Here is a 17,333-nt window from a genome sequence, read left to right as displayed (position 1 = left end):
CAATTAAGATCTTTTTCAAATCCAACCTGGGGCTTCTTGTATTTGTGGATATAAATCGGATATGTATGTGATGCTCCAGCAGTATGAACGCTCATCCGCACACATCCGACCAATAAAAAATAAAATAAATCAGGAGTTGGCTTCACATGTTTTTTGAGGGGAGAGTACCGGTATGACTTCAAAAAAAGTTAAATAAAATGTTTTTATCTTTTATCAGTGCTTGTTAGTGAGGGCCAGGAAGGCCCTTTTCTGCTGGCCCATAAGAAGCACATACAAACATTGACCAACAGAATTCACATCTTGCACCCTTGAAATTGCATTAGTTTATCCCCAACAGTCTGTTCTCCTCATTTCATAATGTTTCTTTTGTTTCCTTTTCATGTCGTTATTTCGACGTGTTTGTTTCAGTCTTTATTTGTAAAAAATAGTTCTCATGTCTGGCATTATTCCAATTATTGCAAACCATCACGTCAAAACAATGAAAATAAAATGAAATTTACTAGAAATTATCGACTGCCCATTTCTTCTTTCTCGGGTCTCTTTAAGTGTTCAGTTCTGTGTCTGAGCTGAGGGCGTATTGATCCGTACACTCGCACCAATCTTCAACCTTAACCAGTCCATGTTCACGCCAGTCACATCCTGCTGGCCGTCGTCGCTGCTGCTGAGCTTCCAGGTTTAATAGACCTGAGGAATCTGGTCAACAGGACATTTAGAACCTGGAGGTGGCAAACTTGCTTTTCTTCTTTGTGTCTGTGCACACGGATCGTTGTTATTTGTTGTTTCTTGTTATAGCTGTTGCCTCTTGTTTGCTGTGAGGCGGAAATTACAGTCTGATGTGATTTTTATTTTTTTTATGTGACGGCATTGCAGAATTTGCCATTTCGCTGTCGGAACATGTACTGCATTGCATAATACAATATAAATATTTCCTTTTGTCTATGTTCTGTTTAAATTTGGACCCCATCTCAGAACTGTCAATTTTACAGCTCAATTTAAAACATGCAGCATAGAATGATTCACTTCACCAAAGTTTGGTTCTCACTTATCTGCCTTTTTTCCCCCATAAATGCAACACTCAATGCAAATGACTGGTAACGCCCTTTTTACAGCATATTTAGCAGCATAGGTGCATAGGTAAGACTACCCTGTACTATCACAGTACAGTTTATGTTCAGAATAAATTTCAGTTTTTCTCTCCTTGAGCCCACGATAGATGCTACTGGGACTTAAATGAAGCACAACTGAACCAGCTTTTCTGCTCTTCACTACTTGAAAACTCACCCTTACACGTACACACACGCACATACGTACACACTCCTCAATTCCTCACCCTCCCCAACTTCAAGAACAAACTCCAGTCTTGTCAGAGCTTCACACACATACAGTAATGTTTTCGATCTGCTTCTCGCACTTAACACTGACTCTTTTCGTATTCATTTTAAACGTTGGCACATGAGGACTTTGTCCCACGTTTAAGTATGCACAGATACTTTCTCGGGATTAATGGGAAGGTTGCTGGCTGCCATGTTGAGATGTCAAGAGGCGCTGAGAAAAGATGCGGGTGGATAAGGGCAGCACTTAAAACCGTTTGTAGGGATGAAAATCTTTAAGTGGGCGGTGAGTGTTTTAATCCTGAATTCAAATTCAAAGCATGAGAAGTAAAATGCATGATGTACAGTATTTATTTAGAAACCCACTACAAGATTAAAGGTGAAGATTGCATTTTTTTAAAAATCACTTTTGGTCATGTTTGTTATTATAAACCTGACAGTAGTACATTAGTAAAATGATTTGTGGGGAAAAAAAGACCATCCCTCTCCATTTTGTATGTCTACTTTGATTTAAAAAAAAAAAAAAACACGCCTGAGGAAAATCAAATAATCAGAGACAGAAGATGTGACGGCTGGAGTGTCAATCACCAGTCGAGAATTATTGCACACTTTAAACACCCTCCAACTGTCAACTATCTGGTAATCCATTCGTGGAGAAACTCAATGTGAAGGTGGTTATTATGTAAATTAGCCACACTATTATATAACAATGGGCCGGAAATTCAAAATGGCTTGCTTACCAACATGCTTTGTGGAATAGGCAGAAAAGAGAAGATGGATGGTCAGACATTCCAGAGAACCAACTCTTTGGGGTACAAAGCAATTAACTCATTCACTGCCATTGACGTATTTATTTGTCTTTTCAATCCCAGGAACATTTATTTTTTTTCAAACGTCAGGGTCTGAAAATGTCTAAAAAGTTAATAAGTAACATTTCCATAATATGGCCCTAATAATGACACTGTGAGTGATGTGATGATATCACAATATCATGACAATATGCACTTTAGTGGGGTAATACAGTTGTGCACCAACTTTGGCCTCCAGACTCAGAAACTCATTTACATCTTGAAAAAATTTTAATACGGATTCATGGATACGACAACGCCATGCTCTCATTGAGAGGAATTTTGTTTTGACAAAAAGCTTTTGTTGTAATATTTCAAATCATTTTCTCCCCCCTCTCATTTGTTCTTTTCCATTTATGCGATGGTAGGGCCAAGTGCTCAGGGGGGTGCTACACATAAGAAGTGAAGAAGAGGAGGAGGAACAGATGGGTTGTTGCAGGAACATGTCAGTCACGCCTCCTCCACACACACACACACACACACATGCGCTGACATAATGAGCAGGTCATGGGTCACAAACTTGACCCCCAGGGGCTACAAGGACGTGTCAGGGAAGTCTGTTCTTAAAAGGCAACTTCCCACCCATTCACACCACTGTTGCGTTCAACACACCTTTGCGTCAAAACACTCCAGTATCATTTCTGTTCTTGCAGGCCATATCATGACACATAGTAAGAAAACACATCATCCCCTGTACAGACCCACAAACTCCAGCACCTTAAATGCTGTTAGTTAACGTTAAGCCGACTATAAGCTGCAGTGTGGCTAAACAAAGAATTGCTAATTGAAAAGTAAAGCGGCAGTGATTAATTTTGGACAGCACGGTGGTTTTAAAAGAAGGCAGCGGGCCCCGTACTCCCAGCAGTTGATGTGAGAAACCCCGGTGAATCAAAGCTCCGGCTGGGCTCTCGGGGTTTCCACCCGTCCATCCTCCATCGCTCGGCTAGGTTTTAATGCCCACCTGAGGGACTATAGGGGAGGGAAGCAAGGGGAAACCGAGGTTCTCTGACTCCACGTCGATACTTTTGCTTTCCAGCTGAGCAGAATCACAGCCTCTCTGCTCTTAACTAATCGAAATCTAAAGCCCACCCGCTCCACTTCTCTCATCTGTTCTTCCTCTCGCTCCACTTTCTCTTCATCCTCACCAACTTTAGGAACAAACTCCAAGCTTGTCGGTGCTAAACACACATATAGTCTCCTTTTGATCTTCTTCTCGCCCGGCACTTAAGATCGACTTTCTTTCGAATTCGTTTTAAACGTTGACATACGAGGACTTTGTCCCACGTTTAAGTATGCACAGATTCTTTCTCGGGATTAAAGAGAACCGGCTGCCATGTTGAGATGGGTCAGGAGCCGCTGAAAATGGCAGATAAACGCTGCACTTAAAATACTTTGTAGCTATAAAGGTCTCCATGTAGGCTGCACTGAGGCTTTTAATCCTCAGGTCGAGTCCAAAGGGGAGGAAAAAGTACTCAATGGAACACAATTTTGAATTCAGTGTTTTCATAAAAAGTATCACAGAAAGTGACGTCTGAATGTTTTTTCTTTTTTTTTTTTTTTTTAAACGTGTCACAAACTTATTTTTGCATTTAAATTGTATTTGTGACAAAAATGAAGCATTCAGAAAAGATTACTTTAACAATAGCAGCATAATTTATTTACTTTACCCATGCAAACCCCTGTAAACCATCAATAGCTGTAAGATAGTATCGATTAACACTAGATCCTTTGCTAATCTTATTATCTTCACCAAAAATAATTTGGAAGGCTGAAACTTTGGGAATATCAATAATTGAAAAATACACACTCAAACAACTTGCCTTTTGGATTACAGTATAACCAAAAGCCAGTTTTGAGACCCACTCAGAGAAGAAGAAAAAGTTCAAGATCCCACAAATTTTTTATTGAGAGTGCAGAAAGGGTCAGGTTTGGGTGCTAAGCAAGCGTCATCTAGTGCTTGCCAATAACGGGCGAAACCTTCTCAGCAGTGAAAGATGCTACAGTGTGATGAGGAACACTGACCCTGCGACCTTCTTTCATTTAACACCCTTTAAAGTCAAGAGTCCAACATGTTGTCTACACTCAGTTGTGTTGTTCATCGAAGGCCTGCATGATGGAGTAGATACACTTGTGGACTAATCAATATATGTTGACACTTGTCTGCACACATACAGTAAGCCTTTAACTAAAGGAGCTTGGAGAGCTGGAGTACTTCTACTGTGACAACATGCATTTAGTTTTTACGTGCTTTTTTAATTACTTGGTCACAAGCTCATTTCAAGTGCTCAGGCATACACTAAAAGCATTAACAAAATATTGAATTGATATTTTCAACTGAACTAATCTACAATTTTATGAATTATACCCAAAAAATAAATGTTTCATTTTTTGTGTTTAATTGCTCTGCCCCAAGTAAATGCGCGATCACTGGCATTTAGTATGAAATCGTACAAAAGGATTTTCTGTTTTATTTTAGTGGGAAACCACCTGTCGTGGAATTAAAATGAGTACGAAAAAAACGATGCTCTGCGGTGCTACTTTTCACATAAGACACACAAATGCTAAATATGGTTGCGTCCAAGTGTAAAGAGACATTATTGGCAAGTGTCCTTGAAAATGAACTGATACTGGAACAATCACGCTTTACATTTTCAGTAACTTTTTATGGTTTAACTATGACGGTTTCAGGCTCACTCAAACTGCCAAACAAGCTTTTACGAGCAGTCTACAGTCAAAATTTGGGAAAAACAGTTTGTTGCTTGTGCGTCACTCTCTTGTTATCACTGTAAAACGTTGCGGACTGGCCATGGAGGCTGTGGGTAATGTGCACAAATTGTACTGATCTTTAAATATTAAGGGACCCATGCTGCTTTTGTTTGCCCCAAATAAGTCAGCAGCATGGTTAGCAGAGGCTTTGCAATGACAATAAGACAATGGGTAGGGTTAGGCATTGTTTGAATTTGGACGATTCCGGTTACGGTTCTTTGATTCGATAACGGTTCCTTACGATTCTCCACTCCGATTTTTAAAAAAAAAAAAGAAGGAAGCTAACCAGTTATTTTTGGGATAAAATCTCATGAACTTTTTACTGTTTAGTATGTGTTACACAAAGAGGGATTTTTAACAAGTATAGTAATTTTTCACGAGATCTTTATTTTTGAGAACCTCAAGAAAATACAGTAATGCAGCAGTTACTTACCAAGCTAAACACCGATTGAGGTAACTTAGTGTCGTCTTTCTTCAGAAAGAAAAACTTGTTTACTGTATGACAAACACAAAGCTTCCCCTGAGGGGCAAGCAATGGTGTGCAATGTGAGCTGGGCGGACGCTGGAGGTAGGGACCTTGGCGGTCCGATCCCCAGCTACAGAAGACGGCTTTAGCGACATAGATTATCTCCTCTCTGGCAGGGAAGGAGCCCGAGCTGGTGTGCGAGATCGAGAAGTTCCAACTAGACATAGTAGGGCTCACCTTGACACATAGCGTGGACTCTGGTACCAGTCCTCTTGAGAGGGGTTGGACTCTATCCCACTCTGGAGTTGCTCATGGAGAGATGAGTCAAGCAGGTGTGTACATCGGAGTCCACCCCAGTGGACGAGTGGGTTCGGGAGGAGCAACATGGTTTGTGTCCTGGCCGTGAAACAGTGGACCAGCTCTTCACCCTCAGCATCTATACGACCGATGTAGAGTTTGGTCCGCATTGCCGGCAGTAAGTCAGATTTGCTTCCATTGAGGGTTGGACTCCGCCAAGACCGACCTTTGTCACAGACTCTGTTCGTAACCTTTATGGACAGAGTTTCTAGGCACAGTTAAGGCGTTGAGGAAGTCCGGTTTGGTTGTCTCATTATTGCATCTCTGCTTTTTGCACATGATGTAGTTTAGTTTGGCTTCATCGAGCCGCAATCTCCCAACACTCACTGGAGCAGTTTGCAGTTGAGTGTGAAGTGGTTGGGATGGAAATCAGCACCTCCTAATCTGGGACCATGGTCCTCAGTCGGAAAAAAGGGTAGAGTACCCTCTCCAGGACGGGGATAAGATCCTTCCCCAAGTGGAGGAGTTCTTGGGGTCTGTTTCACAAATAAGGGGAGGATGAAGTGGGAGATCGACAGGCGGATTGGTGCAGCGTTTGCAGTGATGCAGACTCTGTATCGGTCCGTTGTGATGAAGGAGCGAAGCCGAAAGGCGAAGCTCTCGATTTACCGGTTGATCTACGTTCCTACACTGACCTACGATGACGAACTGTGGGTCGTGACGGGAAGCGGAGAGAAGAAGAGCTCGGATACACGATCTCCCTTGGAGATAGGATGAGAAGCTTGGAGATAGGATGAGAAGCCTGGTCATCCGCGAGGGACTCAAGAGTCGCAATGCTGCTTCTCGATGTTGAGGGGAGCCAACTGAGGTGGCTCGAGCATCTGGTTGGGATGTCTCCTGGACGCCTCCCTGGTGAGGTCTTCCGGGCGTATCTCACCAGCAGAAGGCCGGGGATGACCCAGAACACGCTGGTGAGACTATTTATTCCAGCTGGCTTGGGAACACCTTGGGATCTGGAGGAGTTGGAAGAAGTGATTGCGGAGAGGGAAGTCTGGGATACCCTGCTAAAGCTGCAGTCCCGGCGACTATGATCCCGGATAAGCGATAGAAAATGGATGGGTGCACTATGAAGAAGTGTCGTTTTAAGATGTTTAAACACGACATATTCACAAAGTAAAAATAAAAAAAAATGTCTGATCTTTCATTATTCCGAAGTAAGGAAAAAAAAATCCTCAATGACCGAACAGCATCTAGCAAGAATATATGGAATATAAGTGATGCATAAACAAGAGTGTCTTAGTTCCATCTTTATTCGTCACATAGCGAACACAGCTTACCACTACACATTTATTTGATACACAGTGGATTCAAACTGTGTTACAGAGAGGTCACATGCAAGCACTATACACACATAAGTTAGTATCACTATCATGACAGCACACAAACACAACATACATTTGCAAACCACTTGATAAGGTACAGCGATACAGTATAATACAGCACTCCAGAATGAATCCTCCCTTAGAAGAAAGTAGGTGGAAAGACGTGTTTTGGTTATGTAATATTTTTTAGTCTGGACAATTGGTAAAATGGATTTAAACTGTGCACCACCTTTGTCAAAATTTGCCATTATAATGCAGTTGAGTGGAAATAAGGGGCTGTTATATCACGTGTTGTAAGCCTAAAGGTTTCTACCACGTTGCATCATGCCACTTATGCTACTTCGGTTCACTTCCTCCATCAAGGAATGTTTTCATTTTTTTGGATGACTGGTCTTCCTCACTTGTTACTTACTCTTCAGCTCTTCCTCTTTGCCTTCGTTTTCTCACCTTCTTTCCCCAGAGAGGCCAACAACAACAAAAACCCACATCTTTTTTTTCAAACCCTTGAGCAGATTAAGATCTCAATGCTCTCTAGAATTGCAGTGGATATAAAAAGTCTACACACCCCTGTTCAAATGCCAGATTGCATACAAAAAAAATGCTTTTGAAAGATTTTGAAATGATTTATATTGCATCACTTTTATTTATTTAAATATCGCAAAAACCTAACCGTGGAGACTTTTTGTAGCCACTGTACTGTTGAGGAAGTCTCAAGAGCAGTCTGATGAATTACTGGATTTTTTTTTTTTTCTCAACTAAACTGAGACGAAACTCGTGAAAAGCTTTGACACTTGTGTTTACAGGTGTGTATCAGTGTTAGAAGCTTTCTGACACCACCACTGCAAACTGACTGAAAACAGAGGGCGGAACCAAGGACTGTAGGGAGAGTGGAAGTGTAACTGGTCAAGACAATGAGACATATTTTCAAAAACTAAATTCAAACTGTCTAAATGATATTACAATTTAAACTTACTTATTCACAAACTCATCACTTTATAAATATATTGTATACACATATCCACCAATATTTACCTCTTACTGCATAAAACTCTGCATGAAACAAAACACCGAGACAAAAAAAGGTCCAGACCGTAACGATTATTTGCAAAAATATATATGAAATCATCACAATTGTGCTCGGTTGCACTTGTAGCCAGGAATCGCAGTGATGTCATTGGCATGCCACACGTACTTGTCACTTTCTCTCCGATACGGAACTGTGCTGATATTTTCAGCATTTGTGTCATTTTCATGTTTCTGTTGCAGGGTAGTAGTATTAAGCAGCAAGTATGCGTAGCGCAAACCTCCAGTGGTAATTGACAAAGACATAGTGAGATGCTTTTTTATTTCTAATTATGTCATCAAATGAGTACATTTGTTAGCTTTAGCATGGGTAACGAGGAATCCATTGCCATGCAGGGATTCAGGCAGTCACATACACCACAAGAGACAAATAAGACATTGTGCAAGATCAATACTAGACTACCTGTACATTATATGGAAGCTTTGATATTAATACTGTACATGTATGGAGGGATTTCATCTAGTAGAATGAAGAAAATTGATAATAGGAAGCGTGTTATTAGCATGACAAAACACAATCCCTTTTCCTTGAAATATCTGAACATTCAGCACTATTTTTTTTTTTCAATCATGACAGGGACTAAAGCTCATCCTACTACTGTTAAATGTGTTTATTCAAAATCTGTTAATGGAAAGAGAACTATCATATAAATGTGGGCCATGGTTTTAAGAGGGGCTCTGATGTAAATGTCTTAAACCGCAAAGCTTCTTCTTCATGTTTGATTCCTTGTGATGAAATGTCAATTAATGGCAAGAAATAATACACTCTTTCTTATTTACACAACGATGACTGCGGATATTATCATGGAGGGAAAGTTAACAACTAATGTGCCCTGTTCAGAGCAACCTTTAACTTTTGCTTAAGAGAGGACCACCCTACAGTTTGACCCATTCTGCTCCATAAAAGAAGGTGCAATGATTGCCATAGCAATGGCTGATGACATGGATGTAGAATCAAACCACAACTCATATTTTAATGGCGCCCACTCACAGATGTCAAGTGGAATGATTTATCCAGTGATAAAATAAAATAGTGTCCTAAAAATTCTACACAATGAACAAAACCCAATTTGCTGGCATAATAACGGCTGACATCAAATAAATAGAAATGAATGGTTGGACCACTGATGGCTCCAACTATGACTAAGGAGGAAAACTAACAAATAATTAGGAATGACGAAGTTCTAAATTACTAAAACAACATGAACACCAATTCTAATATTAGCCTTGTGTTTCATCAAATAAATATACTGTATTATCAAATAAATTCCTTCATTAGCATCACTGTGAGAGATAAAACAATACTTTATACACATATGAACCTAAATTTAAAGTGGGTCCTTTCTTTCTTAAGTGTAAGACTACTGATAATTATTATTAAAAACGGTTTGGTTGCTTTTAAGCCTTCAATCTCAGCCTCACTCTACATGATTTTGAAAATAAAACTTCAGTGACCAGATTAATAGCTTTTTTCACAGTGGCTCCACAAAAACCTTGAAGCTAGACATTGATGTGATTCATACAAGAACGAGAGCTTAACTTCATAGCAGCAACTTCAATTTAAACCATGAAGCGGTGCTCCTTGCCGTCGTGTGCCATCAGGATGACGTTCCGGTTGGAGGTCCAGATAAGGCGAGCGAGCTTCAAGTGGTTCTGGGAGCCAGGAGATGCCGGCTGGACCGGAGGAACCTGGTAGGTCTTAATGCAGCGTAGCTGAGGGGCTGAGTTCAACATCCCGATGCTTCCCAGCAGACTGGTGTTCATCTGAGTTGGGGAATATAAGTAAAAAAAAACAAAAAAAAACTCTTCTTTACTAAATGTCAATATTTAAATAAATTACTTTCTCTGACTCTTCCTCAAACACACAGACATAATGTACATAATCGCATTAACAAAGCAGCCAGCTAACCCTAACCTAGCCACAGCTAGCTAGCTGTTAGCAGCTGATCAGCTGGTAACTTCTACCACTGCCAATGGCGACCAGGACATTTCTCTGCATCATCTTGAGAAGTTTACTACTCTGCTTGCTCCAGCATCAACGTCACAAAGAGCCTCGTCAGCTTACCTGACCTCTAGCGGAATCTTCCATCACATACAGTAGCTATTCAAGCCAGCTAGCTATCAATTGGGAGCCATGAACCGATGATATTTTGTTGACAAAGGAGTGACTTGATTATTATTGGTTTATATTTAGGGTTTAAACCATTTGAATATGCAATTATAAACATTTTCATAGGGGCATCAACTATTCGGGTTGGGTCTTGAGCCCTAACCCCAACATATAGCGAGGGTTGACTACCAGTATATATTATTTTACTATAATAAATGTTATGACAAACTAAGTTATCATTATTTGCAATTGGTTTACAAATTGTTTTAAAAACAGCTTTGATAGATGGTTCTATTTTTCGGGGGGCATAAAATGGAATTATGTAAAACCTTTTCTACATTGTGCAGAGAATAATAAAGCAATGTGTGCATGTTATTTACCTGCCAGAAGGAGATGTGGCTGTCAGCGTTGGAGTAGGTTGCCAGGTAACGGCCATCAGGGGCAAATGACACCGCTGTGATTGGGCCCTTATGGCCATGGATATTCTAGATAGAAACAGAGAAGGAGTCACAGTTAACAGTGGAAGCTGTAAAATTTGTCATTTGGGCCACTGTGTGGTAATACAAAATGATCAAACCAGGTAACAGGGATGGACTTTTTAATGAAGTTAAAGGCCCCATGTATCACAGGCAGATCTTGTTTCTTATCTTATTTCACCCAAATTCATTCACATTGAAAGTCAAATCTTATATTAGGAAGAGACCCACTTGAGAACAGGACATTGTATAGTCAAAGTGTTGCATTTAAAATTTCTCTCACTCGCTGACTTGTAACAGTTTGGAAATAATTTTGTTGGGTTTTGGATGCTGTCACACCATGTTAACGTCAAAATTCAATAAATTCTATTTTGTGATACGACGAAGATTCAGCAAGCAGAAAATCTTAGAATTTTTCTTGACAGTAGGTGTTTGCTTTGAGCAAGATAATTCCATCAGGTCAGGGGCAGTTTTGGGTCCAACAGATGCTGCCATTCGCCACCAGAACTCGCGAGACGAAATAAAGCAATGCTGCATTGTGCGTAACCGAATAAAGTGTCCCACCAGATGAAAGGTGTGTAACACAATAAAGGCCCTCGCAGAAATCTCCATCCCGACGCTGCCTGTGACTGGGATTAGAAACGCTCACCACTAGATGAGATTAAGGCATGTTGCCTTGGGCGGCCAAGACCCCGAAATAATAGCCTATCTGTGGTTATAGAGAAGAAAAATATAATACCACAATGAAATGAAAATCTTATATTTTACCTGGTTCTCTCCCTTATATTATATCCCAATTGTGTTGGCTGAATTATTAGATTTTTTTTTCAGCCTTCCAAGCCAATCTTGATCTTTTCAAAACCTCTTAATCATTTCCCCCCCAATGTTTTCATGATTCAGTCTTAGGTTTCCAATGCCTGCTTTTAGGCAACATCCCAATCCCTAGTTTCCATTGCTTCATCCCTTCATCGCTTCTATGTGATCAATTATGTGGTGTCAAAACTGCTGGATGAACATAAAATCCTTACACTTACGTAGATTTGTAATGTTTTTGTAAAATGATTTATTAGCAGACTGCTACATCTTTTGGATGTACACAGTGCTGGTGTGAATGAATGGGATTTGTTTGAAACACAATGGTATCTTCAACCCTGACAGCAATCAATGGAAACTTTAAATATTGAAAACAAAATGGACTTGATTAACATTAGATTATAGCAGGTATGGTGAAAACAATAGTGTGAATAATGTGTTTAAAATAACTGATGAGACCAATATAACGCCTGAGTCCATAAACAACCAACCAATCAATCAATGGAATGGATGTATATGGTGAGAAAGGGGAAGCTTGATAGGTTTATGAATCTTTATTTTTATGGTCTTCAGACAATTGTCTCTTAACCTACCTGGCATTTTCCAGTGCGTACATCATAGAGGGCCACTGAACCTTGACGAGCTCCGACAGCAATGCGGTGACTGCGGTCGCAGTAACCCACCATGTAGAACCTGAGGAGGGTCCCAACAATCAAACATTAAAACTCTGAATATGATATTGAAACAAATGTGAAGGAGTTAGTTCACTTCCACACAACCTACTTGCAAATAGCAGGAAAACACTCTTGCAGCCCTTTCTTCTTTACCAGAGATCCTTCAATACAGTACATGATGATATCCATCACCTAAGGATAAGATAAAATAAGATGGGGAGGAGGTGCTACTTTATTGACAAGCTCTGTGTCTTTCTATAATGGAAATGAAAATTAAGTAATCTATAATATTTGTAATAGTCACGGCAACCCTGAAGTGTACAATCTCATCATCTTGTGCTGACTATCATTGCTTAATATGATTACCTCAACAAGCAAGTCAACAACATCTCCAGGCATCTTCTCTATCAGGATGTCAATCACTCTCAATATTTCAGTCTTGGCTCTAGCCAGAGTGGTGGTGTGAACATTCTGTTGTGACTGAGAGTTCGCCTGGGCTGCATTGTATCGATGGACCTGCAAAAATATTAAACCGATAATATCAATACATTTGTTTCAACAGAACAATAATGTAGCTCAAACAGAACACATTTCTATTCCAGACAGATAGAAAAACATGAAATGTAGACATTTTTGCAAATTTATTAAAAAAGAAAAACGATAATATCATATGGTCATAAGTATTCAGACCCTGACGCATTTATTGAGTAGAAGCAACCTTTTGAGCTAGTACAGCCATGAGTTTTCTTGGGAAATGATGCATCAAGTTTTTCACGCCTGGATTTGGGGATTGTTCAGTTTGGCTGGACAGCCAGGTGTAGGAGGAGTTGTGGTCGTCCCAAACCTCTTCAATTTGAGGATTATGGAGGCCACTGTGCTCTTAGGAACCTTGAGTGCTGCAGAAATTCTTATGTAACCTTGGACAGATCTGTGCCTTGCCACAATTCTGTCTTTGATCACCTTGGACAGTTCCTTCGACCTCATATATACCTTCATATATAAGTCGCACTGGAGTATAAATTGACCCCCCCACCCCCCTCCAGCCCCAACCATTTTCGGAATCCAAGTTGTCTCTGTTGCACAACGCAAATAAATGTGTCCATATAAATCAAATTAATAAAATTGTGCGCTTAGTACACATTTCAACCGAGCTACGATGGTAACATTTAGCTAACATCCACACATATAGGATTACAAGAAAGTAATGGTAAAATAACTATCAACGCACCAAAACGGCCGTAGATCGATTAAATAAGTCTTTTATTTATCGCCGACCATGTAGAATGTTTCCAAGTCTCCAGAAGTGTTTTTGTATTCGGTCGTAATTATCTGTTCTCTCCTCCGCTCTCGTTTGTGCGCGTGTATGTGGCTGGCTGATGATGCAAGACCATGCACGGCGCCTTTTAAAGTAACAGTACACTATTTTGTATAGATGGATTGATAGACAATCAAATTGTCTTTTTGTCATACTATTTTAATTACTTATTTAACACAATATTAGATCTTAACCGTTTAAATTATTCATGCATTTTAATAGGTTTTAGGATTTATCTTTATGTTCTTCATGTGGGTTAAAATAACATGTGAAATGATATACAGGTAATAATGTGTTAATCATTTCACAATAAGTCGCTCAAGAGTATAAGTCGCACCCTCGGCCAAACTATGAAAAAAAAACCGCGATTTATAGTCCGGAAAATGCGGTAAATATGAAGGTCGCTAGAAAGGGTCTGAATACTAATGACCATATGATATTCCAGTTTATCTTTTTTCATAAATTTGCAAAGATTTCTACATTTCTGTATTTTTTCAAGATGGAGTGCTGAGTGTACATTAATGAGAAATAAATGAACTCTTTTGATTTTGGAAAATGGCTGCAATGACACAAAGTAAAACATTTCAAGGGGTCTGAATACTTTAGTGGGTACCACTGTGTGTGTGTGTGTGTGTGTGTGTGTGTGTGTGTGTGTGTGTGTGTGTGTGTGTGCGTATACAAACATTGATGAAAAAAAAGGTAAGAATAACTTAGTTTTGAGGCGGATTAATTGCATTGCCATTCATTTCAATGGGAAACATTACTTCGATTTATGAACGTTTCAAGTTACAAATGGGCACACGAAAACACTTAAGATCATAACTTGTGGTTCCGCTGTAAATAAATATATTTCTGTCAAAATCTTAAGGCACTTTGAATTGACTACGTCTCACCTCTCTTGCAATGGTGGTGATGAAGGCTGGCGGCCGGGCAGTCGCAATAAGGGAGAGGGCGTGTCGAGCTGAGCGAGCCGAATCTGCTGGTGGGTTGAGCGGCAAACCCATGGTTATGCTACGGATGGAGAGAGAGGAAGAGGAGTTTTGACTGAAATGGTAATACTGGGACAGATTTTTTTTCATATTCATTGAGACTGTGAAGATGCGGAAAAAAAATCATGATCTTCTGGACGATTATAGCCATTCAAACATCGGCTAAAAATTACTTTTACATTTATTTATATATATTTCTTTATTTACATATTAAATCAGTCAGGCCCAATTCTTGGAAATTTAACAGAATTTGGTAAAAAACATAATTTACCTGTAATCAGCAGAAATGGACATGGGCAGTTTTTAATGAGGGACTTTGATTAACATTCTGTACATAATAATAGCAGCATGTCCATACAGCTGGCATCGAGCAGAATTCTCACATCTCCAAAACCAATCACAGAATCACTTTTCAAGAAAAAAAACCCGGCATGTTTGTTGAGCATCGTCAAAGAAAGCTAGCTAGTACTAATACTTCATATTGGTCAATAATTTATAAAAATGACAGACTCGTAGTGAATGACCAAAATCGACTGAGAGAGAGAGAGAGAGACAGAAAGAGAGAGAGAGAGAGAGAGAGAGAGAAAGAGGGCGAGAGAGAGAGAGAAAGAGGGCGAGAGAGAGAGAGAGAGAGAGAGAAAGAGGGCGAGAGAGAGAGAGAGAAAGAGGGCGAGAGAGAGATAGAGAGAGAGAGAGAGAGAGACAGAGATTTACAAATATATGAAGTGAAGAGATTAGTGGGCAGCTTATAATGTCAAGGCTGAGTCAATGGCAGCCATTCACCAGGCAACGGCATAATGGACTCCCACAATGCAACAGGAATTAGACACACGACACACACACACACTCTAACAGCTGGCACCTCATTTCTCCGAGTGTACAGTATATGTGTGACAGAAGGGGGTTAAAAAAAAAAAAAAAAAAGGGGCAAGGGAGGGCGAGCAAGGCCTTGTTAACAAATGAGAGAGTCAGGGAGGAGAGAAAGAGCACGAAATAGAGAGAGGGAGCGAGCGAAGAGGGTGACTTGCACGATTCATCTCTCCTGATTACAGATCACAGCCAAAGATTAACGCGGATAATATATTAGCAATAAATCAGCAATGCTGAAATGTTTAATTTCATTTATAGTGTTGGCTGTAATTGAAAACAGTCACAAAGTTGATATAAGGCAGGAGTACAGGCAGCTAATTGTACAGAAAACCAATGAGGTTAATGACCAACATTAAGTACATGTAATGAAATAATCTGAATCATCATTATCATTGGGGATCACACACACATGCACATGCACGCGCGCACACACTAGATGTCGATGTCATCACTCCACTCTACACAACAACACAAAAGGAAGAAGAAAATTATTCGTATTTTTACAGTTTAGCTTGATTATCCAACTGTCAACAATTCTTTTTAGATTTATTTTGAGTGGCTATACATACACATGTATAATACATTGAACTCAAGCCCATGAACAACAGAACAAACATTTAATACAAGTCAACCTTTTGACATAATCAATGGAAGGAGTTAAGTGAAAGGTTAAGCAACAAATGTACATATTAGGTACAGATAATTCTCGTCTTGCTCATAATTTGTGATGTATTGGAATTATATGAAACTACCATTTTACTTGAGTTCAGAGGAAGAACCAGCTTGCTTTGTGCTTTGATAGCAAATACAATACTGAGATTATCCACTCAATAATGAGCCCCCTGCCAAATACACACACACACGCACACACACGCATATAGAGATAAAAGGGAGATATTGATTGTTATGTGTGAGGAAGAAGCTAATAACATCAGTCACATTGTGAGAGTCACTGCAACCAGAAATCAACACCACACGGACTTGACAGGTTAAACGTTTGACTTTCTGAGGAAATTACAGGCTGCCTGGCTTTCTGGTGGGCTAAAATGATAGGGTCTAACTTTTTAGTGCGTTAAAACACTGTGGGCAAACTAAAAAGAACACTATCACAAAATGTATTCAATTTTCATTTCAAGTTGATGTGTCTGGAAATGTTACCAAAATTACATTGTCTATTTTACAAAAAAAAAATTTAAAGAAATGAACGCAATAGGTAAAGCAGCAGTCTGCAGACCAGTGGCCTGGTATTGAAAATGTAGAAAACTTGTGCAAGTCCTCCACAACGGGGGCTTTTCCCATTCTGTACGAATTGAAAAAAGGATTATCACTTTCACTCACACACTCACACAAGGCGCTCTGTAAGGAGTGTATTGATGACTAGTAGTGTGCAACAGGGACAAAGAGCCGCACTGCCATTCAGCTGCATGGAAATACAAGCTTCTGTGTGAACATGCACTTCCTTTCATCCAGTTACACATTCAACTTCTCATACGCTGCATTCTTCTTTCCTTACTTAAACTACAGGAATAGTGTGAGCCACGGTATCCCGCCCCAAACAATCTGTGTGTATTTTTCAAACAAAATCATGTATAACCTCAGCAACGATGTGCAGCAGAGTGCTGTGAGTGTGTGTATCAGATGTAGATTATTTCTATTGCAAAACTTTAAATGAAACACAAAGAGCAAGTGGAGAAGTGGGTGGTTGTTTATCCATAATTAGATAAAGGCATTGGACACAAATGACGGCAGCAAGGTGACGCATGTGGCTCGAATGTCTCCTTCACAGTCAAAACTGTTTGCATTCCCGAGATTTTGTTTTTAATCTCCTGACTTTTGAAGCTGTCTTCACTTTGAAATGTAATAGGCAGACTTGTGTGTATTCCTCCTCTGCATGGACACATAAACACACTCGC

At 39.8% G+C, this 17,333-nt stretch overlaps 1 protein-coding gene across 2 annotated transcripts in view; it reads right to left on the bottom strand.

Moving 5' to 3' along the window:
* Positions 1-7,000: 7,000 nt before the first annotated feature.
* wdr7 (WD repeat domain 7) overlaps positions 7,001-17,333 on the bottom strand; it is a 68,141-nt gene continuing 57,808 nt past the window's right edge. For both annotated transcript variants that reach the window (XM_086053655.1, XM_086053656.1), the window contains 6 exons: positions 14,455-14,572; positions 12,613-12,762; positions 12,356-12,438; positions 12,166-12,265; positions 10,664-10,768; positions 7,001-9,937 (listed from right to left, as the gene is read on the bottom strand). In XM_086053655.1, the coding sequence (XP_085909781.1) occupies positions 9,734-9,937; positions 10,664-10,768; positions 12,166-12,265; positions 12,356-12,438; positions 12,613-12,762; positions 14,455-14,572 (760 nt within the window). In that variant the 3' untranslated portion in view covers positions 7,001-9,733. The remainder of the gene's footprint in view (positions 9,938-10,663; positions 10,769-12,165; positions 12,266-12,355; positions 12,439-12,612; positions 12,763-14,454; positions 14,573-17,333) is intronic.

This window comes from Filicampus tigris, chromosome 15 (genome assembly GCF_054856515.1).
Source record: "Filicampus tigris isolate MCC_2025a chromosome 15, RoL_Ftig_1.0, whole genome shotgun sequence".
NCBI classification, from domain to species: domain Eukaryota; kingdom Metazoa; phylum Chordata; class Actinopteri; order Syngnathiformes; family Syngnathidae; genus Filicampus; species Filicampus tigris.
Note: the sequence above shows the minus strand (reverse complement) of the source record. Positions and strands in the feature narration are given on the sequence as shown.